The following is a 24,977-nucleotide window of genomic DNA, read 5'->3' on the forward strand; positions in this document are numbered from 1 at the left end:
GGTATGTATGAGATATATACATATATAAAGTATATATGTGTGTGTACATATATATATATACACACACACACATACATATATATACATACAGATCTCATTTTGGTAGTGATGTATGATAGGCATCGGGAGAGAAATACCTTTCAAGCTACTAATTAAAATGAAATTCAACAATTGGTAATTTACAAAACAAAGCCCAAAAGTAATATACATTCAGCATTTATAAAAGCAAGTGTCAAAACAACTGAGTCTATTTGAAGGGAACATTTTCTTAACTAGACCTATTATTTACCATCCTTTCTATAGCAATGCTCCAATTCTCGGCGGTGCATGGTAGACACATCAACAACTTCAATCAAGCCAAGAGATCCATCCATCCGTCCCACCAGCAATAATTCTGGAGACTCTCCTGACCATGCAGTAGCTGGACCCTCTTCTGGCCAAGCCAAGGCAGAAACCCAATGAGGCTGAATATCTACTAATCCTTTTCCTCCTAAAGAGGGAAAAACATTAAGTAATTGTTATGTAAGTCTTAAGAATGATAACAGGAAAAAAATAATAAACATTACTTAATTCTAATATACACTCAAAGCAGTTCTCAATTTCATATAGCCTACCCATGAATAAGAGTGCAAAGCAGGATCCTTCACTTATACATTACATACGACAACCAAATAGACCTTGCTCTATTAGTGAGATAAAAATGATAGCTTCATGGGAGAATGAGTAAAGAAAAATACTCAGTGTATAAATGGCAAACACCTATATTATTTCCTAATAATTACAGAAAACCAAATTACCATGAAGAAAGTTACCCAAAGTTAAGATTATTTCTTCAAATATCTGAATTACAACAACCAGTCCTCAAATATGCAAAATCAAACAAATACTGGTAAGTCCAAGATTACAATAATGATTTTTATTTTCCAGAGAGGTTATATTAAAAAGTAACAGGTGTGTGTGCTTGTGAAACAGACAAAACTGATAGAAATATTTCAAATTACTCAAAAGAATACATAATTGAACACTCAGTGACTGCTATGTCTCATCAAATCCTACTCTGAACACTTAGTGGTACATGAAAAGAATTTTTGGTTTAAAAACTACCAGGCTACTTGAAACTCCTAGAAAGAAGTTAGGAAATGAGTGCTTCCTCTTTAATTTAAACCACAATGAATACAGATTTTCAGTGTGGAATTGATTGTTTTAAGGTGAAGGGAAGTCACTGTTTGGACTCAGAAGATTAAGAGAAAGACTTAAAGAGTACCTTCAATAGTTTATTAATATTTACATGGCTCTTACCATTAACTTGCCAGATATTCACCATCTTTTCCAAAGCTCCAGCTAGATATTTGCCACTGATACTCCAGGAAACAGGTGAAAAACTTGGATCACTGGGTGACCCCAAGCTTTCTTCAGCATCCCCTTCCCTAAAATATAACAGATATATAGGATTCTAATCTCTATTCTAAAAGTAAGCTAAACCTGAAATCTCAAAATAAGGGTTTTATATAGACTAGAGTACATAATAACTAGACTCTTATATTTCAAAAACTTGGCTAACAGTATTTAATGATCACATTTTTGCTAGTGTTTTGACATATGTGAAAATGCAGAATTGTAAGAGTGCTGTTTACACTATTCATCATTTAATGCATAATTTGTCAACAAAGACATTCTGATTCTGTACGGGTTGTACATGGGGTTATTATTCAGAGCACATTGTTTCTTGTTTGCCTAAACTCCTAGGGAAGTTATCAGAAAAGAAATACCTGTAGCTAGCTAGATGCCACATTCTGTTACCAAAGAAATATCATTAACAAAGAATATTACATTAATTACTAAATAATTATTGAAGAATGATAGAAAATTATCCTATGTTTTATAGAAATGAACTCTTAATTCTGAGTAAGTACAGTTATTGATAGTTAAAAGTTGTATCTTATGAATTACTATCCTGGAGACTTAAAAAAACACATTGGAGTTATGACTATTTTGTATAACACTATTCTAAATAAACAGTTTGGTTATATCAATACAACCATGATGAGGTGTGTTTAGAAATCTCTTATTTTAAATGTCACACAACAGGACTTTTGTTAGCACTCACAATCTGTTGAACACACAGGTCTGCTGCAGTGAATATTGCTTCTTGGTGACACTCCACACCCGGATGGTGCCATCATTGCCACTTGTAGCCAAAAGACCTTTTTTATTACACCAAACACAAGTCATAACCTAAAAAGTTGAAAAAGCCCAGCAATATTTGAGTAGGTTTTGATTCAAATGATTCTATTATTTGAAAAAGGTCTAACAAATTTTTTAAAAATCTACCCTGAAATTGTAAAAGAAGAGTCTATAATGCATTCATTTTGAAATAGCTTGTAAATATATACCTATTTGAAGTATAACTTTAAAGTACTATCATTTCTTGACCTTTGGTTAGGATTAAGTATAGTATTGGTTCTTATCAATTTAAGGTACTATACCCAAACTCACTTGAGTTATCTGAGACCTGTTAGAATCTTTACTAATGTTTATTAAATTCAAAGATATGTTTATTTAATTTACTAAAGTATGATTATATAAAAATATTTACTATAAAATAAGTAACATCAAGAAGTGATTTTAAGTACTATTTATTTAGATAAGAGGTCAGCCTTCATTTACTAAACTGTCCTTGTCACTACTCAAGTAGATTAAAACAATGAAGTCAATTTCTTTCCTTTTTTGTATGTCTAAGCCTTCATCTTTTTCAAAAAAATTTTTTACATCATTGTTCATTTTTAAACAATATTTGCTTCCCTCCACCCCCTCAGGTGTAGTCCCCATAGAGTTTCCTTCACAAATGCACCCGTGCACCATCACCTCAGTCCCCTGTGCTCCTCCCTCTCTCCCTCTGATCCCTCTCCCTCCTCCTTCCCTGCAGTATGTCTCTGATTTATAATTGTCCATTTTTGCTTTGTTGTGTTCTGTACTATTATTATTTTTACACTGTTGTCTTATTTGGTTCCCTTATATTCCTGCTATAAGTGAAACCATCCGATATTTTTCTTTTTCCTTCTGGCTTATTTCACTGAGCTTAATTCCTTCGAGTTCCATCCACGTTGCTGCGAATGGCATGAGTTTATCTTTTTTGATTGCTGAGCAATATTCCATTGTGTACATGTACCACATCTTGATCCAGTCTTCTATTTTTGGGCATTTGGGTTGTTTCCAGGTTTTACCTATTGTAAATAGTGCTGCAATAAACATAGGGATACAGGTGTTCTTTTGAATCAATGTTTTTGTGTCCTCTGGGTAGATCCCTAGTAGTGGAATTGCCGATTCATATGGTAGCTCCATTTTTAGTAGACTGAGTAAACTCCAGACAGCTTTCCATAGTGGTTGGACCAGTTTGCACTCCCACCAGCAATGTAGGAGAGTTCCTTTTTCACCACATCCTCGTCAACATTGTTGTTGCTTGATATGCGCCATTCTTACTGGTGTAAGGTGGTATCTCAATGTGGTTTTAATTTGCATTTCCCTGATTAAAAGGGATGTTGAACACTTTTTCATATGCCTGTTGGCCATTTGCATTTCCTCTCTGGAGAAATGTCTTTTAAAAGTTCTTCTGTCCATTTCTTTTTTTTAAAAAAAGATTTATTTATTCATACAAGAACTGGAGTACAGGCCAGAGATGTGAGGGGTGAGAGGATTCACCAGAGACAGAATAGGGAACAGAAGAGGCAGACCGAGTGAAATACACTGCTGAGGGGAGCAGTGGGTGAATCAAGAGAGGTCTGCTGCACCATGTGGGTCACCTCCCTGGCCGGGGATAGAACTCATACTGTAGTGACTACGGATTGCTTCCTAGTGCTGCGTCCTAACCCCTTACCCCCTTCTGCCCATTTCTTGATTGGATTGTTTGTTTTATTTTTGTTGAGTCGTGTGAGTTCTTTGTATATCTTTGTGATCAGTCCCTTATCAGTTGACTGGAGTGCAAAGATTTTTTTCCCAATCAGTGGGGTGTCTCTCTGTTTTGGTTAATGTCTCTTTGGCTGTACAGAAGCTTTTCAGTTTGATGTAATCCCAGGTGTTTATCTTTGCCTTCACTACCACTGCTTTGGGTGATGAGTCTTTAAAGATGTTATTGCGATGTATGTCTTGTAGTGTTTTACCTATATTTTTTTCTATATATTTTATGGTTTCAGGTCTTATGTCCAGTTCTTTTATCCATTTTGAGTTGATTTTTGTGCACAGTGAATGGTAGTGGTCTAGTTTCATTTTTTTGCATATGAAGGTTCAGTTTTCCCAGCACCATTTATTGAACAAACTGTCCGTGTTCCACTGCACAGTCTTTGCTCCTCTGTCAAAGATCAGTTGTCCATATAAGTGTGGTTTTATTTTTGGACTCTCTATTCGGTTCCATTGGTCTGTGTATCTGTTTTTGTTCCAGTACCAAACTGTTTTAATTATTATGGCTTTGTAGTATAGCTTGAAGTTTGGAAGTGTGATACCTCTTTTCTCCTTTGTTTTCATCAGTAGGGCTTTGGCTATTTGTGGGTTTTTTGGTGTGGTTCCATATGAACTTCATCAATATTGTTCTATGTCTCTGAAGAATGTCATTGAGATTTTTATTGGAATAGCGTTGAATCTGTATATTGCTTTTGGTAGGATGGACATTTTAATAATGTTAATTCTTCCAATCCATGAGCAGGGATGTCTTTCCATTTCTTTGTGTCTTCTTCTATTAAGCCTTCATCTTTTTTGAGGCTGTTCCTTAGGGTCTTCTCTCATCCCCCATTAGATTTTTCATTTGTATACTATGATGTCAACCCAATGTACAATGGACAGTTGGTAACTATCAGACAAATACTGATAATCATGAGAGTGAGAGAGAGAAAATGAATGTGTGTGAGAGAGACATACACATACACACACACCCCAAGATCTAAGCTTTGAGCTTTTTGAGAAGGGCAGAAATTATTTTGTATTACACAAGGTGATTAACACACTTGGGACTCAAAATACATACTCTGTTCTGATGAGCCTCCAACTTGATAAAGGAGCATTTTCTGAGATCTCCTCCCATATCAGCGAGTGTTTGTGGAGTAGTTTGGTTGTCACGGTCATGCGCAGCAAGAGTGCGCACGAGCTGTTGAGCAGCCCATTGCCTATGCTGTGAGGACAGCCTGGAGGAGAGGCAGCAGGCTGCCAGGGCATTAGCCAGCTCCAGAGGGCCTACAGCAGAAGGATCATAGGAAGGATGGGCATACAAATGGGCAATTATACCTGCTTAAACAAAACAATGAAATGATGCCCAGGTGAGAGCTGGTGGTGGTGAACAAACAAAAATGGGTTAACCCATATCTTTTAACAATTCGCACTTTTGCAAGCAATCATTTCACTAAGATATGCATACAAAGTATAAAGCATTTATCTCACATCAAATTAAATTAATTTAATCTAATTTAATACAAATGAACATTTATATACATCAATCAATAATCTTTGCTCTAAGGACATATAAACTAAGAATACAGAAGAAATAACCTTAAGGCAGGGCAGAGGCAGCATGCCCTAAAGAATGAGTTTGGCATTTGCTGCTCAAAAGTGTTAACAGTCAGTTAAGCGATTAGATTACTAGATTCAAAAGCCCATCTCTCGTGGTCAAATGGTTCTGATGAAGAGATGAGTAAATAGTAGCAATTAAGTAGTCTCTTCAAAATGTTGTCATCTTAAGACAAAGAGAAAATAACACTATCTTTATCTTAATTTTATTAAGGAAACCCACCAGGGTCTTTATCTATGGTGATTCAAATCATAAGCTAATAAAATAAGCTAGTCAAACCAAGACTATTTTGGTGCATTTTCTAATATTTGGTGCCATGCACAATGAAAAAGTATCCATGCATTTCTTTCATGATATAAACTTTAGAAGTATACATTATGTTATGCAATTCATTACATACAACTTTGAAAAACACATTTTTAAAAAATATGAATCAAATTGATTAAAATGACTACATATTAAATGGTATGAAACTTACCTTTCTTTTCAACTTCTGACTTATCATAGTTAGGTCTCAGTTTAGCCCCTTTGTCTGCTAGTAATGCCACAAGGGCCTGAGTTACAACAAAATTTGGAGAGGTTACAAGCTTAATCTCTTCAGCAATTCCTCTGAGAAAACTAGGTAGAAATTTTCGCTGAATCGGATCATCAACTGTAGTCAGATTTACACCTGTTGCAGCAGAAATCAAGTTCTGAAGAAGCAATTGGAACAAATAGGTTTACTTTTTACATATAATTTCAGAACAAAAAGATTTCATTTCAAAAGTTCTTTAGGAATCAGTTGGAAATATGTTATGCAACAAGAAAAGCACTGAAAAGCATCTTACCTGTGTACACAACTGCACCAGGAGTTTTGCAGCACTGGGAGTGTTCGATGCTAGACATCCCACTGCAGTGCTCAGATAAGCCAGGCAAGAGATAGGCTTGTTGGTTTTACTGTGCCCTCCTCGTGAGCGTTCTGAGGTGCTTGCCATGGCAGAAGGACTGGTGGAGAGGCCAGCTCTCCCTGCTGCCGCCAAGCACATTAATCGAACCAGTGTTCGGATATCTGTAAGCCCCAGAGATTCAAGACCAGCAGCAAGGCTACAACTGGAACCACTGCCAGGAAAGGAAAATTCCTCAGATGGATAAAGCAAACAGATTTCTTATGGGACACTTAGACTCCCACATATCATTTATGGCACCAATAATAACAACAACAATAGCCAAACTGCACTATCATACATGTTCTAAGAATTATCCAAAAATATTACATAAAGCAGGGAAACATTTTTCATTTTAATATTTCATACACTTGAAATATAGCTAAATTATCAAAGCATAACAAAAAGGAATGTTCACAAATCATGAATTCTTAAACTAAACAAACCCATGTAACGACCTCACAGATCAAGAAACGAACATTACCAGCACCTAAGAAGCCTTCTTGGACCATTTTCTTAGCCTGCTTGGACACTTAAAAGTAACCAATATCCTGAACTGTAAAGCCATAAATCAGTTTTGTAACTTCATATAAATAAAGAAAGTAAATGTTCTTTTTGTGTCTGTCATCTTTTGCTCCTCTAGCTTATTGTAAGATTAATCTGTGCTTTCACATTATAGCAGTAGTGACTCATTTTCATTGACGTATAAATGAAATTTACCACAATTCATTTCTTCAAACAGAAGAAAATCAGGGGTATTTGGTAGAGAGCTAATGTGAACAGTACTGCCACGAATGTTCTTGCTTATGTCTTTGTATGAACTTACGGAAGAATAAAAAATTCTGGAAAAGCCATGAAAATTGTATAGATGAAATGGAGTAACAAATCAGTACTCTGGAAGATACAGCTATAAAAGGAGCAAAAAAAGAAAAGGAAAGAGAAGTACAAAGGAAAAAGAAAGAAGAAACACCTCGAGAAATATCTGACACCACGAGGAAAGGAAATATACAAGTTAAAGGAATCCCAGGGGAGGACAGAGAGACCAGGGAACTGAGAAACTATTCAAGGAAGTAATTTAAGAGAAATTCCCAAACTTGAAGAAGGCAATGAAAATATCCTGTTTGACAGAGTTTCTTAGCATGAAGAAGAACTAGAAGAACACAAACTACCATAATGAAAGGTAAACTACAGCAAGATACATGAAAACAAAGCTTCCAAGAGTCCAAGACAAAGAAAAAAATGAGGGTGATAGGGTGAGGGAGGGGAAAAGAAAGGAAAAAAAGGCAGGGGAAGGAAAACTGATTAGGCTGACATCAGCCTTCTCAAGAGAAGAGAATGGAGTGACATACTAAAAAAACTCCAAGACAAAAAATGCCAACCAAGAATACTTTATGCTGCAAAGCTCTCCTTTTCTGAGGGAAAATAAGAACCTTCTTAGACAAATACCACCTTCAGAAATTTGCTGCTCCTACTACCAAAATTCCCCCAAACAGATAAATGTATCAAAAGTTGTGGTGTATTTACATAATGGAATATTACTCAGTGATAAAAAATGAAAAACTCATTCCATTTGTGGCAATACAGATGGAGTTGCAAGGGTTTATGCTAACCAAAATAAGTCAGAAGGAGAAAGAGAAATATTAGATGGTTTCACTTATATGAGGAACATAAGAGAATCCAAACAAAAGGTCAAGAAAAAGACAAAACTAGCAAGATGACCATAGATCTGAGGCATATAGCCAGGGAGAGGGAGGAAGGGGGGTTAACATAGGGGAGGCAAAGAACACAAGGGAATATGGTGATGGTTCATGAGTGATATGGTGACAGGAGAACTATGGGGGCTACACCTGAGGAGAGAAACCAATTACTTACAAAAATAAATAACAATTTAAGAAAATAAAAAAATAATACAATTTTAAAAAATCTACCTATTCCAAAACCAAGAATAAATTCCTCTATGTTACTTCATAGAGACTTCATTAATTTACCTTTCACATTTGGATATAAGAGCCACTTGGAAGTATCTGTTTTAGTTAGTGTAAGGTTGGGACCAAAACTCATTTTTTTTCCCTATGTGAACAAATGATCTAACAGTGCAAGATATTGAGGCCATCCTTTCCCATATTGTTCTGCATTGTACATCACTGTCATAAATCAAATATAAATTAAATGTTTATCTATATGTATTCATCAGTTTCTGAACTCTGTTCTCTACTGTTTAAATTGTCTATTCCTGGGTCTCCCAGGTGGCGCAGCGGTTGAGCACTGGGTTGCGAGGCTGCCTGCAGCCTCTGCGGCCCCAGTTCGATCCCCAACTGCTCCCTGGCCACTGGAGGAGGGTCCCACATGGTGCGCAGACTTCTCCTGCCACCCGCTGCTCCCCTTAGCAGTGTACTTCGGTCCTTCTGCCTGCTCTGCTCCCTGCTCTGGCTCTGGTGAATCCTCTCACCCTCCCGCGCTTCTGACTGTACCCAGTGCTTGTATAAATAAATAAATAAAACTTTAAAAAAATAAATGTCTATTCCTGAACACGGAGAGTTCGTTCAATAAATGGTGCTGGGAAAACTGAACCTTCATATGCAAAAAAATGAAACTAGACCACTACCTTTCACTGTGCACAAAAATCAACTCAAAATGGATAAAAGAACTGGACATAAGACCTGAAACCATAAAATATATAGAAGAAAATATAGGTAAAACACTACAAGACATACATCGCAATAACATCTTTAAAGACTCATCACCCAAAGCAGCGGTAGTGAAGACAAAGATAAACACCTGGGATTACATCAAACTGAAAAGCTTCTGTACAGCCAAAGAGACATTAACCAAAACAGAGAGACACCCCACTGATTGGGAAAAAAATCTTTGCACTCCAGTCAACTGATAAGGGACTGATCACAAAGATATACAAAGAACTCACACAGCTCAACAAAAACAAAATAAACAATCCAGTCAAGAAATGGGCAGAAGAACTCAAAAGACGTTTCTCCAAAGAGGAAATGCAAATGGCCAACAGGCATATGAAAAAATGTTCAACATCCCTTATAATCAGGGAAATGCAAATTAAAACCACACTGAGATACCACCTTACACCAGTAAGAATGGCACATATCTAAAAAAAAACAAGCAACAACAAATGTTGGCAAGGATGTGGTGAAAAAGGAACTCTCCTACATTGCTGGTGGGAGTGCAAACTGGTCCAACCACTGTGGAAAGCTGTCTGGAGGTTCCTCAGTCTGCTAAAAATGGGGCTACCACATGATCTGGCAATTCCACTACTAGGGACACAAAAACAGTGATTCAAAGAGCGCTGTACCCCTATGTTTATTGTAGCACTATTTACAATAGGTAACACCTGGAAACAACCCAAATGCCCAAAAATAGATGACTGGATCAAGAAGATGTGGTATATATACACATGGAATATTATTCAGCAATCAAAAAAGATAAACTCATGCCATTTGCAGCAACGTGGATGGAGCTAGAAGGAATTATACTCAGTGAAACAAGCCAGAAGAAAAAAATCGGATCGTTTCACTTATAGCAGGAATATAGGGGATCCAAATAAGACATCAGTACAAAAAAAAATAATAGTAACAGTACAAAACACAAGAAAGCAAAACCAGACAATTATAAACCAGAGACATACTGCAGGGGAGGAGGAGGGAGAAGGATCAGAGGGAGGGAGGAAGGAGCACAGCGGACTGTGGTGATGGTGAATGGGTGCCTTGGGGAAGGAAACTCTATGGGGACTCAATCTGAGAGGTTGGGGGGAAGCAAATATTGTCTAAAATTTTTTTTTAATTAAAAAATGATAAATGTTAAAATGAAAAAAAAACCTAAAAGAAAAAAAAAGGTCTATTCCTGAGCCAATACCGTGCAGTCTTACCTAAATTTTATTTTGAGGTTTTCTTTCAGGGTCCTTTTGCTTGCACTACTTTACTGTTACATACCCCTGCTTAATCATTTTTTAAATGGATGTATTTTAGGTATTCTTAACTTTCAGTATTATACTCCATGGTATGAGCACAGTAAGAAATTATAATGGTATTTACAGGCTGACTTAGCCACACAGTTGGTCAACTCAGCAGAAAAATTCCTTCAACCTTTTATTTTGACCCTGCATCAAATGGATCAACAGCTTCCTTTTCCCATTTCAGATTACAAAATAAAATATTTGCAGATTACTCTTAATGGGATTATTTTCTATTCAAAAAAGCCAAGTATGAACTGAATGATGGAATGAGGAGAGGAGTTGATGTGTAACTTCTTTCATTTAATAGTAAATATTCAAGTTTCTAAAAATTTTCTCATCTTCTCAAACAATAGCAGATTCCTGAATGATACAGACATTAACTCAGCATCACTTGATACAAAATAAGACTTACCTAACTGAGAGAAGTGACAGAGCTCTCATGACCATGGTTCTGGCCAGAAGGACCTGAGCAGCAGCAGTCACTCTTCGTAAAGCTATCACCCGGTCATGAGGGTTTGCTAAGGCAGCTGCCTGCTCACCTAATGTTATTCTCCCAGAAGAACTCTTTTCTACAGAGCCATGACAACCTGGAAAATATAACATTTTGTTTCATTCTCAACAGAGTAATAAGAAAACTATCCAGATTACTAAAAATTTTTTGCATTCAACCTAGGTTCCAAACTGCAAGGAAATATAGCAAGTCAATGTACTTTGCTACTCATCTGGAACTCTGTTGTAAAGAATATTCCTTGTGAAAAATAGATATTCTCAGTGACTATTATAGGAGAAATATACTTAAAAATCTTCTTTTGGTTTTATTTATTTTGTTCATGCATCTCTCTGATATTGGAAAGCACAGGAAAGGTACAATTTTTTAAAAAATATGCTTTGAGTACACATAAAGGGCAGAATCACCATCACTTTATTTTGTATTCCTTATAGCAAAAAAACCCTTTTCACACAAATTTTAAAAAGGCCACAAAATTGTTTTTAGTCAGTTCAGGATCTTCTCCCAAATTAAAAAATAGTTTTCATTTTATAAATTTTCTCTTTATAACTGACAATTCATAAAAACAAGCAAACAAAAAAACCATAATATTACATTATACTTTCAAAATGTTAAAAAAAAAATAGCTAAAGTGGGGCCTCCCCGGTGGCGCAGCGGTTGAGCGCTGGGTTGCGAAGCTGCCGGTTCGATCCCCGGCTGCTCCCCGGCCACCGGAGGAGGGTCCCACATGGCGCGCGCGCAGACCTCTCCTGCCACCCGCTGCTCCCCTCAGCAGTGTACTTCGGGCCCTCTGCCTGCTCTGCACCCCGCTCTGGCTCTGGTGAATTCTCTCACCCTCCTGTGCTTCTGACTGTACCCAGTGCTTGTATAAATAAATAAATAAATCTTTAAAAAAAAAAATAGCTAAAGATAACTGATGGGGTGACACAATGTTAAAGCCTTATTATTATTTGCTGTTACCTTATTATTTACCTAAGAAACAAATTAATATAAACTCTACAAAATCAATGCCGATCAGCATTTCAGTTTACCTATTTGCATCAGAGTCTCTTCCATACTGTTGGTGGCTGTTACCATTGCTACCGAAGCGCCTAAAGGATCACTATCAGGGAACTGAACTGGCTCTGGTACAATGCGTCGGTCATTTAAACCAAGTGGTCCAGCAAGTAGTTCAAATTCTTCTTCGCCTGTTAGCTTTTCATCTTCATCAACATCCAACATATCCCAGTCTTCTGAAATTTAAACAAATGTATGAATAAAAACAAGACATAACTGCTAGCAATGATTACTGTGAGATATACCTAAGATGCAAATAATAGAAAGCCCAGAACCCACAACAAGAACTATCGCACCATCTCCTGGTGACCTAACCAGACTGCACTCCTGAGGCAAAGTGACACTCTTAAGGGAAAGGACATCATTGCAATAAGATCCGTTTAAAGCAACAGCAAATGTTATAACTGGTAATAGAGGTTTCAGCTAAAAAAAAAAAAAAATATTGCTATGGGGCTAACAAAGAGTTCTTAACCCTATCCATGATCATCAGAGAATGAGTTATTTCAGGTAAATAAATACTGCAGAAAAATTGATGATTAATTATTTTACTTTCCTCAGTTAGGGTGGAAAATTCAATATTTTCCCTACTTCAAAAAAAATATGCCACACAGAAATTAACATATTTTGGTAAAGTCAGTTTCTGAACTCAGGTCTCTGCCTTTAACTTCTTTTTTTTTTTTTAAGATTTATTTATTTATACAAAGGCTGGGGTACAGGCCAGATGCATGGGAGGGTGAGAGGATTCACCAGAGACAGAGCCGGGAACAGAACAGGCAGGCTGACGAAATACACTGCTGAGGGGAGCACCGGGTGAGACAGGAGAGGTCTGCTTCATCATTTGGGATTCTTGCTGGCCAGCAGGGATTGAATACGCACTGCAGAGGCTTCAGACAGCTTCACAGAGCAGCACCCAATCACCTGTGCCACCAGGGAGGCCCTCTGCCTTTAACTTTTAAAACTAGAATTGTTGCTATCAAACTACCTTGAGGTTTTTAGGGAAGGTTTAAGTTAACATGTACATAAATACAAACACACACAAAGGTAAATTTTAGTAACAGATGTTAAGCAAAAGGCATATATAACAATACATATAAAAAAGAAGCTCTCAAAACAACTACCTTCATACACACTGTCCTGCTTGCCAATTAGATCTGGAGCTTGTCCCTTGTACCTGCACCAACATGAAGAACATTGTGCTTTTACATAAAACAGTTAGTATCCCAAACTGCAAATTAAATCATTAGAACATTTTAAAGAGTCATTAATAAAGCAACACAAAATTTAAAGTGTTTCATGTTATGGATTGATGTAATAAAAACTATGGTACAAAAGTCTATACATGCTTACAAAATGAATAACTATTTTGCCATGTTACTGAGGTGATTTCTGGGTCATTTATAAATCTCTTGTCATAAAGGTTTTAATAGCTGGCAGTAAGTGCAAAAACCCTATTTAAGGACAGAAAGAGTATTTTTATGGAAGCTCATTTAACAGTATTTTTACATCAAGAAAAAAGATCTTAATTTGTCAAAAATACAGTGAAAAATACCAATAAAAAGATGAACCATAAGTCTCCTGAAGGTTCTGCCCACAACTTGCCAACAAGTCAAAGGTTAACAGAATCAAGCTCCAATGAAGAAAGTGCTGCTATGTGCTATTAGATTACAGGCTCCTAGTTATAGCAAGCATATGAATTCCTCAACCACCTCCATCCTTCCTGCCCCAATTTAGCAATCAAAGGACTTTAGAAAAGGTTAAAAAGAACTCCTTGCATTGAAAAAAAAAAAAGAATGAGAGATATTTTATATTCTTCATTGAGAGGCTTTGGATATCTACACAATTCTAGATACCTTTCAGAACTTGTTGTCTTAGATTTGGTCTTCAGGGCTAAGTACTTCTCCCTGCAGCTGCCACACAGCAGATAGTATGGATTTCCACTCCCACATTCACCACCAAACCAGCCATCCACATAGGAGCCGTTGCTTCGATAGCCCTGGCGGTTTGCACTACGCCCACAGCCTGGGTGATTTCTCTTCATGTGCTGATTGAAGCTGACGACACTGCATTCACACAGTTCACACACCACCACTTCTTCCCTGTCTTCAGACTCACAAACATGCTGCACAAAGTGATTTCATATCAAATTATCAGTCAATTCAACAAAAATTAAAATGAGGTAAATAGATTATGATATTAAATTAGCTACTTTGATTACACATGCTGGAATATCTGCAAGATGTTCATTAATGTTATATAACAAATTTCTTTCAAATTAGAACTCAGATGACACAATCTGAAAGTGTTCTTTGCCCCTCCTCACCCTAAGTTACAATAAAAGTAACTGACTACCCTCCTGAAAAGAGTTAATAAACCTTATGATTTGTCTCATCACAAATGATTTTTTAAAAATCCCTACTATCATCTGGTAATAATATGCATCCCTATTTCCTGAATATCTAAAAAGTCATTAGGATTCACTTATTTTATTAACAATACAGTAGATGCTCTTTCCTAGAGGACTCACACCTATGAATTCTTCAGTCTCTCTGTTACAAAAGCATAATGCTAAACGATGTAAACATACAAACCCAACCTATATCCTACCCCTACATAGAGGCATTTAAAAGATTTAGGTGGGCGTTGGTTCCTAGAATTAGGCATTAACAATGATACAATGGAACCTATGGAGAAGAGCTTGCATTCTGATGGCAAGGCGAGCACAACAGCCACTTTATATACGCAACAGAATTTACTGTGACCTGACTGATGACTATTTTGTAATCTATCTTTGATGTTAGAGTCAAATATTACCACAATATGGCTCTATTCATCTAGTCTAGGGAGAGAAGCAATAAAATCACACGGAGAATGCAACAAGAGAGACTTTTTCATATTAGTTTGTAGGTGTTAAAGTAATCTCAAGTGTTAGAGCCCCAAACTTTAGAATGAGATGTAAGACTTCTTAGAGTGTTATAACTCTGGGTAACACTACTATCAGAAACTGAATGAACAGGAGGGCAGGAAAATAAGTCAGAGCAGCCCCCGCTGCAGTCACACACACCCAGGTAGGCCAATCCAGTACCTCTGGGATCCACATTCCCAGAATATCATTGTCACTGGTCAGGTCTTGTCCAAACATAGCTTCCATTGCTTCATCATCAAGATCAATTTCCAATTCCTCATCTAAATTAAAGTCGTACAATGCCCCTGGGTCTTGCTGCAAAGATATTCCTTCTCTCCGACTTTGATTCCTATGGGCCTGCACAGAGCGGTATAACCCCGCTCAGAACAAAACAAAAAAGGCATTTTATTTGCATGTATATAGTAATTCTGAATATTCTGCCAGTTCTTAACTGTCATACATGTATGTGAGAGCCTATCTCAGTTGACTTATTGGATTCTAAACATATATGTTCATAAACATAAAATTGCGCCGATCACAAATATTGCCTCTACTGTAAAATAGGATAATAGTCATACCTCACAGAGTTGCTGTTATATGTAAAATATTTTATAATGTTTATTTTATAGAAAAATGCTCGATAAGTGTGGGCCATTATTATTATTTTAGGTTTTTTTTTACTTTTCCCTTTCATTATATGGTAAATATACATTTTATATTTCCTAGGACAGTATCCATTTCTCTTTGTTCCCATAAATTACTGAATCATTTATGTTTTAATATTTCAAGAATCAAACTCTTTCATGACATATCACATATCTTAGCTTTTAGTTTGGAAAATGTTTTCTCTAAGTAACACTTCACATGCCCAAAACATAATTTTAGAAGTATTTTCCTAATGTAATGTAGGACTTTTTTTTTTTTTTTTAAGATTTATTTACACAAGAACTGGGGCACAGGCCAGAGGCACAGGTGGGTGAGAGGATTCACCAGAGACAGAGCGGAAAGCAGAACAGGCAGACTCTGGGAATTGAACCAGCATTGCAGAGGCTGCAGACAGCTTCACAGCACTGCAATCCCCTATGCTCAACCCGCTGCGCCACTGGGGAGGTCCTGTAATGTAGGGCTTTATCTTTGCTAGCAGGGCTTTATCTAGTGATGAAGACTTAAGTTCCACAGAGTTCATCAGAAAAATCAGTACCTAGTTCTTTCGCACAATACGCTTTCCAGCAACTTCTCACCACTGATGTTAAAATTTTAAACATCCATCTTCATTTATTAAATTATAAATTGTTCAGAGCAAAGAGAACATTTACAAAATTCCTCAGTACCTACAAGTTGCCAGTAGTCATCTATACTCAGAGGGAACTTAAAAAAATAAATCTATGAATGTGTACTGTGATTTCAATTATGTAAAATTACATAAGTACATAGAAAATAATATGTAAATAGTTGTTGTATTAATGCAAAGAATTCAGTACTTAATATCATTAACTTACATTTTTTTTAATGGTGCTGATAAAGTGACTTTAAAATAGAAACAAACTATATGATACTTGCACCAAGAGAAGGATGAGCGACATAATTACCTGCTCTTGCTAGCAATGTTCGAGCAGCTAAATCAAACTTGTGCCTTCTTGTTACTGCTGAGCGACCCCTAGCTGGTGGTCCACTTCCAGAAGCTGCATTTTCTGTGTGATCCATATTATCAGGGCTACAAATACACGTTTGAAAGCAACACAAATTTTTTAAAATCATCATGAATAAAACACAGATGTGCAAGTTTGTTGGGAGGGTTACTTTTGCCTCCAAATATTACCAAAAATAAAATGTTTACAAAAAAAACTTTAAAGCCTAGCCATTGTCCCTCCCTCCCAAAGTTCCTAAATTATAGATTATGTCATACAGGCCCGAACAATAATATTATCTGATTTTTGAACTGTGCCAAAAATTAAATGATGTTTAATGCATATTCAAATTCATAAGAGACAGCTGGTCTTAACTAAATCCTAACTGATTAAATACTTAAAATTTGAAATGATTAGGAATCCTTGCTTAGGAAAAATAGATAATTCAAAGTAGGTTATGAAAATATTCACTAAGCTTGTACAAAAGTCTACATTTTACATAAGACACAGGTCTTGGTAACCACATGACTTCATTTGGACTAAAATGAAACTTAAAAGTAAAAAAATACTGAAGGAGCAAGATTTAGGAAGAATTATATTTTATGGAATACTTTATTATAACATTTAGCATTTTAGGCTAAACTCCTTTTGAAACTTTTAAAAAAGGGTATATTGTAACAGATATTAAAAACAAAAGAGATGAAAATAGAGACAGAAAAGATTTAAAATTAAAAGCCCATTTCTAGCAAATGCATTGATTTATTAAATCAATTTCTAATATTAAAATGAACATTCTACTAAGTATGTTGACCACATATGAGATAAAACTTTTCCATCGGGATGTTTATTTCAAAACAAATTTGTTTTAATTTTCACCTTTCTCTATTCAGTTCAATTTTATATAAAAGTGATTAATTTTATTCTTTTCATGAAGGTATCCTTTCCAAGTCAAAACTTGTCATGTCATTTCTACCCTTCACAGAAACAGAAATTTGTAACTAGAATTTTAATTTTTTCATGTATCTCTAAGTTACCAGTTTTACACACCATAAGAAGCATCTATAAAGGGAAATAAATTTATGGATTATTCAGTACACTATTTATAAAACACAGACCAGGAATACAGAAATTGAAATTTTACCTTTCACTAAAGCCCTCCTCTATTTCAGCAGCATCAGCTGATGGTATATCTCCTGGCGATTGCAAATAACAGGGGTCATTTAACTTCCCACTACTGCCCAGGACTGCTGCTCCATGCCTTGAGTCAGCTGTGCTACCTGACTGGGGCTCTTCCTCATCCTCATGCCCAGGGTGCTCTATCATCCACATGGCAAGGACAGTGATGTTTTGGGCATCAGCCTCTCCTCGAGCACCTCAAAGGAGTAAAAAAAAAAAACTTTGATTAGTGACCTTGGGTAAAATAATGTGTTATTCACACTATCAGTTTAAGACTGTCTGCTATCATAAAGTACCATGGCTTTATGTATGCTTAAATGGAATCTTATGTAACTTTTTCAATAAATTCTGGTCTGCTATTTTTAGACAGAATTAAAAAAAACTGTATAAACCAACTAGCATATTAGTTAATTGTCCAATACACTGTATAAACCAACTAGCATATTAGTTAATTGTCCAATACACTGTATAAAAGAATTAAGATAGTAGAGTAGTACACATCTTCAAAAAAAAACCCAGAATGTCTGCTATGATTCTACTGTAACTACATCTTATATTAAAAATCTTACCAAGCATATGGCCTCTTAAAAAAATGTATCACCTTTAATGAGATCAGACTTGTCATATTTACATATACATAAAAATTTATCCTACCTGTGGCTTCCATGGCTTTGGCAATCTGTCGGAGAGAGAACCCCATTTCCAGCAACGGTACTGCAATTGCTGGAGGTGGAGGAGAAGTTGAAAGCCTACTGCTTGGATCTGATAAGGCTGAGACAAAACAAAGAAAAGCCCTAAATATCACTACACACCATGAGTAAAAATTGTTCTTATTGTAACCACAAGTCTCCAATATCTTAAGACTGTCCAAACTTAATGATTTTTGTCTAAATTTTATTAAGAATCTGCTAAATGTTACAGTATTCGTAATAGCTATAGTACAGAAAACTGCTTTTTTAAATTCCCCCTTTTTATTCATTGCAAATTTTCAAATCCGTATCTGTAAATTCAGCACTTAAAAAAATTCACTAAGTGGATAACTGTGATTAAACTTATTGTAGCTTTTTAAAATCCTTCATAAAGATAAACCTATAAATATAAAGCAAACTTGCTAAAATTTTTTAATATTTTATTTTAAAATTCTTCCTATTTACAAAAAACCCTTCAAACTTAACAGAAATTTACAAGACTGGTACAAAGATATTTTGTAAAAGGTAAATAGCAAACATAATACCTCCCTGAATACATTTATTTATAAATTCTACAAAAAAACCGGGCCTCCCTGGTGGCACAGGCGGTTGAGCAGAGTGCTGTGAAGCTGTGTAAGCCTCTGCAGTGCCAGTTTGATCCCCGCTGGCTGCAGAGCAACCACATGGTGCAGCAGACCTCTCCTGTCTCTCCTGCTGTTCCCCTCAGCAGTGTATTTCAGACAGTCTGCCTGTTCTGTTCCCCGCTCTGTCTCTGGTGAATCCTCTCACCCTCCCGCACATTTGGCCTATACCCAGGTTCTTGCATAAATAAATAAATCTTTAAAAAAAAAAATGACATACTCCTGCATAGCCACAACACAACATTCAAAGTCAGGATATTCACACCATTATCATTTAACCTAGATTCCTTTCTAATTTCACCAAAAGTGCTGACAATGTTCTTCATAGCAAAGGGTTAAATCCAGAATCATCTTTCAGTTTTCTTCAATCACTTGATACACTAAAGATTATAAGCCAGTTATAATGTAGAATGTCCCTCAATCTGGGTTTGATGTTTCCTCATGCGATTAAATTCAAGTTGTGCAAGATCTTTATAACAAAGCACCAAAAAGTAATGTCTTTTCACTGTATTCTAATAAATGGTACTGATTTTAATTTTTCCCATTACTTGTGATAATTAACTTTGATCACTTGAGCTAGGTATGGTATCTACCAGGTTTTTCTACCATAAAGGCATTGTTCTTTTTCTCTACGTAATTAATAAACTAGTTGCATGGAAATATTATGGGATAATGTAAATATCCCATTTACTACCTAGCACCCACTTATGTTTATTGGCTAAATTACTATGATGGTTGACGGACAATGGTTTTCTAATTCCATCATTTTTAGATTTATCAGTTGGTAATCCACTCTACAACAAAGTTTCTTCTTTTTCCATTAATATAGAGTTATAGATTCTTATTGTATTCATGGGTTAGTATTTTACTATAGCTATGATTATTTTGATGTAAGAAACCTTCCAGGTTTAGCCAGTGAAAAACCTGTAATCTGGTCTCTAATCCTTGAGGCATTTGCCCATCATTCTCTAGCACTTTATCACTTTTTGGCAGAAGTTATTTCAGGCTTATTTCATACTCATCCCTGAAATCAGCCATTTTTTCCCTGAGGAGATCTGGGTTACTTTTACTAGAGAATAGTGTTTAGTAAACAAGATTATGGCACTTGGTAAGCTTATTGTTATTGAAGTATCACTGCTTCCAGGCACTCTCAGAGGACAGTGCTAGTGGAGACTCTCCTCACTCTGCTTGGCTCTGACCTGGTGCTGGGTCATGTGACTATTTCCTCAGCCCCCTTTGGACTCCAATACCCTATGTCGGACTATTTCCACATACAAGGAGACTTCCTCACCCCAATCTGGCTCTGATACCCTAGTCTGAGCCACCATGCCATGTACCTCCCAAACCATGCTGATATGAATGCCTACCTAGCTTGGTCTCTCTAAAATTGTTTGAACTGAACTGAATTGCATTAGAAGGGAGGGGGTTTGTGAAGAGGGGAAAGAAGGAAGAAAGGAAGGAGGAAAAGACTAGAGTGGCAATATTCCTGATAAGTCTAATATATATGAGGTAACATATATATTGGATTTACCCTCACCTTTAACATCTAAAAAAATAGATGAAATATATTAGTGACCTGCACAAAAGGAATTCAGGCAGTATAAAACAGTGATTCCCGGGAGTAGTAAGACAAATGGAGTGAGATATACAACTGCCTTAGCTTACTGCCCCAAGAGAATTTCTCCAGCACAATGCAGTGTAGGAAGATTGACTTTAAACTAAACTTGGCGATCTCTACAAATTGATTACACAGAGAATTCACGAAGGACAAGGTGTCTAGAACTCACAAGGAAGAATACCAGAAAGGAGAGGGCTGTATTGAAAGGAGAGAATTGCAAGGAAACAGAACTCCAGAAAAATGAAGAGACAGTTTCTTCCCCTCAAGTCCTCAAGTATGCATAAGCAGCAATTATCCAAAGCTAGGGAAATAAGCACCAAGGAGGAGAGGGAGCAATCCTGGAATTTACACTCGGTTGGGTGAGTTTTCGTTACCACATGCCAGAATGAAAAAACGTTGTAATGCATAAGAAAGCATTGGATAGAAGACCAAAAAAGGTTAGAGTTACGAGAAAAATTAGACCCAAACTAAAAGCTCTACTGGCCCCACCTAACAAAGCTTAAAAGAAGTCTTAAAAGAATCATTTCCAAGTGACTTAACTATATACTAGAATAAAACAAAATTACATTGAAAGAAATACAAAATATCTAGTGCCAAATGAGGTAAAATTCACAATGAAAATAAAATTAAAAGTTTACATTCAATTTAAAAAAAATCACCAAATATGTAAAGAGACAAGAAAATAAGGAAAGAATGTGGAGGAAAATCAGCAAGTAGTAACAAGTCCAGAAATGAAACAGATGATGAATAGAGAAAGATAAAAACAGGCATTGTAAGAACATTAATTTCCTATACATTAATATGCAATATGTAAAAATTAAATTGTAAAATTTCTATACACAAATTTTCTATACATTAATATATAACCCCCAAACAATACTCGAGGTAATTTTTCAGTCATTCAGACATGCACAAAATTCAGTTTTTCCATTTATTTGTTCCCAGCAAAGGCTGAACAAAGTAATACTACTCTGCCTTCTTATTTTAACTCAGACTATAAACCTTCCTTTTCACAGTTTACTTAGTATTTTATTTTACATTTTTGTGCATTTTGATTTCACTGTTTAAAATAGACCTCAAGCGCAGTGCTGAAATGCTGTCTAGTGTTCCTAAGAAAGCTGCTATGTGCCTCACAAAGAAAATGTCTTAGCTATAAGCTTCATTTGGGAATGAGTTATGGTGTTGCTGGCCATGTGCTCAAAGTTAATGAGATAACAAGATATATTAAATATGATGTGTTTAAATAGAAACACCCATAAAACAAGGTTACATATTGATGCATAGAAACTTAGTACTGTATTTCACCAAGCAACTGGTGTTCACTTTTTAGACTAGAGTAAGTTTCTAGAGTATAGCTGTTCTAATAGTAAGTACAGATTATTATTCCATGTAACTCAGTAAATCAGAGGAAAGACTGAGTTTGTGTTAAAGACATGGAGGGAGAAGACCTTGATCAAACTTTTAAAGATGAAAACTACAATGCTTGAATGGCAAAACACCCTGGATGGGATTAAGAGCAGATTAGACACTACAGATGGAAAGATGAGTGACCACAGGATACAGCAATTTAAAAAAAAAAACTATTTAAAATGAAACTCAGAGCAAAACGACCTTCCACCCCTTCCCCCCAAAGCAGAGTATTAGTCATCTGTGGGACTTCAAGTGCCCTAGTATACATATAATTAGAGAAATTGCAAAAAAAAGTCTAACTTTAAAGATAGTTAATTAAAAACCCACAGATCCAAAAAAGTAATATGAAGAAACCTGCACAGTGCAGGTCATATTCAAACAGCTTAAGTCTAGTGATAAATAGAAAAATCTTAAAAGTAGCCCAAAAAAGGCATGTCACATCAAGATTGTAATGACAAACAACTTATCTTTGGAAATAATGCAAGAAGGAATATGGCAGAGCAACATATTAAACTATTGACAGAAAAAAGAATGTCAGTTAAAATTAGTGCCCTGTGAAAATATATTTCAAAAATGAAGGTGAGATAGACTCTTGCAGACATATATGAGTCAGAAGAATTCATCACTAGCAAACCACTACAACAAATGGTAAAGGAAGTCTTTCAAGCAGAAGGAAATGATACCAGCTGGAAAGCTGGACTCACGTAAAAGAAGAATCTCAGAACTGTTAAGTGTGTGGTAAGTATGAAATACATCAGTTTTTTAATCTCTTTAAAAAATAATTGACTGTTTACAGCAAAAACACTAACAATATATTATGGGGTTTTATAACACATGTAGAAGTTGAATGTATAATAGCAAAATTACAAAAAGCTAAGAAAGAGGAAATGAAAGCATACTGTTGTTAGGTTTTTTTACTGTATACTAAATGATATAACTTGAAGGTAGATTATAATTAAAAATATACCATAAACCTGAAAATAATCCCTAAAGTTACAATTCAAAATATAGCTAATAAGCCAACAAAGGAGACAAATGGAAAAATAAAAAAATACACATTTAACCCAAAAAATATAAACAAAAAAGGAACAGATAAGACAAACAGAAAGATGGTAGAATTAAACATAACCATATCAACAGTAACATTAAATGTAAAAAGTCTAAATACCTGGTTTTCCAAGTGCACATGAAATATTTATCAAACCAAACCATATTCTGGGCTATAAAACAAGTCTCAATAAATCTAAAAGGATCTGAATTATAAAAGGTATGCTCTCAACTGACAATGAAATTAAAAATCAATATTTGGAAATCCCCTAATAGCTGGAAACTAAATAACATACTTCTAAATAACCCATATATCAAAGAAGATGCCAATGTTAAATTAGAAAGCATTTTAAGCTAGATGAAAATTAAAAACAACATTTCAAATGTTTGGGTTGTAGCAAAAATTCATGGTACTAAAAATGCCTATATTAGAAAAGAATGCCTATATAGAAAAGAAAGGTTTAATTCAATCTATAACTTTAAAACAGAGAAGACAGCGCAATTGGATGTGACAGACCCTCCTTTAATTAAAATCGTGGCTTTACCTTCAATGAAGACAAAATACAAAGCCACACAATAAGTTCCACACATCTAGAGTGCCAAGGGGTTTGGGCATCATAGTACATGATGGCAACACACCTGTGCGATTAGCTGGTCTTGCTGACTGGGAATCAGGAGAAGTTAAGCTTTGCCTCCTTCCTACTTCATCAGAAGGAGAAGTTGGTAACGATGATATTGGAGGAGTCTGTGCACGACGTGTGGGAAGTACAGTAGTAGTTGGGTAGCTAGAGAACATTTGCCTTTTAAGAATACAATAATGGTTAGCATTAAAATCCAAATTAGAAAATAAATACATACATCACAGTCTTCTTATGGAAGAATATGCAAGAATATGCAGCCTGAATACTATACAGGTTAGTTATAGTTTAATGGGAGGGCAGGGAAGGGAAAAAAGAAGAAATCTAGTTTTTTTTGTTTAAAGATTTATTGATTTATTTATACAAGTACTGGGTACAGTCAGAAGCGCAGGACGGTGAGAAAATTCACCAGAGCCAGAGCGGGGAACAGAACGGGCAGACTGATGAAATACACTGCTGAGGGGAGCAGCAGGCACAGCAGGAGAGGTCTGTGCACCATGTGGGACCCTCACCGGTAGCCAGGGATCGAACTGGCGCTGCAGAGGCTGCAGGCAGCTTCGCAGCCCAGCGCTCAACCGCTACACCACCAGGGAGGCCAAGAAATCCAGTTTTTTTTTTTAAGATTTATTTATTTATTTGTTTGTTTGTTTGTTTATTTATTTATTTATACAAGCACTGGGGACAGACAGAAGCGTGGGAGGGTGAGAGAATTCACCAGAGCCAGAGCGGAGAACAGAACAGGCAGACTGATGAAATACACTGCTGAGGGGAGCAGCAGGCAAGGCAGGAGAGGTCTGCGTGCCATGTGGAACCCTTGCCGGCGGCCGGGGAGGGAACCAGCGCTGCAGAGGCTGCAGGCAGCTTTGCAGCCCAGCGCTCAACCCTTGCGCCATCAGGGGAGGCCCTAAGAAATCCAGTTTTAAAGTTCATTATCTCATAAGGTGATTTTACTATAAAAGTAATAAAACCTTATCATTTGTTTAGCAAAACATCAGCAACATAGCAGGTAGGAAAAATATAGCAGTTAACAAAACAGACCAAAAAAATATCCTTGTTGGGGCCTACCTGGTAGAGTTAAGTCTGAGCACTGTCATCACTAAGGCCTGAGTTTGATCCCTGGCCAGGGAGCTAACCCACACAGGGCATAGCAGACTTCTCCTGTCTCATCCACTGTTCCCCTTAGCAGTGTATTTCAGTAGATCCATCTGTTC

General features: G+C 36.2%; 1 protein-coding gene across 1 annotated transcript in view; it reads right to left on the bottom strand.

The window, feature by feature from the left end:
* HERC1 (HECT and RLD domain containing E3 ubiquitin protein ligase family member 1) overlaps positions 1–24,977 on the bottom strand; it is a 186,697-nt gene that overhangs the window by 32,417 nt on the left and 129,303 nt on the right. The window contains 15 exon segments of the mRNA XM_037502665.2: positions 290–490; positions 1,300–1,427; positions 2,108–2,235; positions 5,015–5,220; positions 6,030–6,243; positions 6,379–6,649; positions 10,866–11,040; positions 11,993–12,193; positions 13,136–13,188; positions 13,868–14,136; positions 15,079–15,299; positions 16,509–16,633; positions 17,689–17,920; positions 18,378–18,494; positions 23,768–23,928. Coding sequence (XP_037358562.1) covers positions 290–490; positions 1,300–1,427; positions 2,108–2,235; positions 5,015–5,220; positions 6,030–6,243; positions 6,379–6,649; positions 10,866–11,040; positions 11,993–12,193; positions 13,136–13,188; positions 13,868–14,136; positions 15,079–15,299; positions 16,509–16,633; positions 17,689–17,920; positions 18,378–18,494; positions 23,768–23,928 — 2,702 coding nt within the window.

Source organism: Talpa occidentalis, unplaced genomic scaffold (assembly GCF_014898055.3).
Source record: "Talpa occidentalis isolate TD23 unplaced genomic scaffold, MPIMG_talOcc4v2.1 talOcc4.11, whole genome shotgun sequence".
NCBI classification, from domain to species: Eukaryota; Metazoa; Chordata; class Mammalia; order Eulipotyphla; family Talpidae; genus Talpa; species Talpa occidentalis.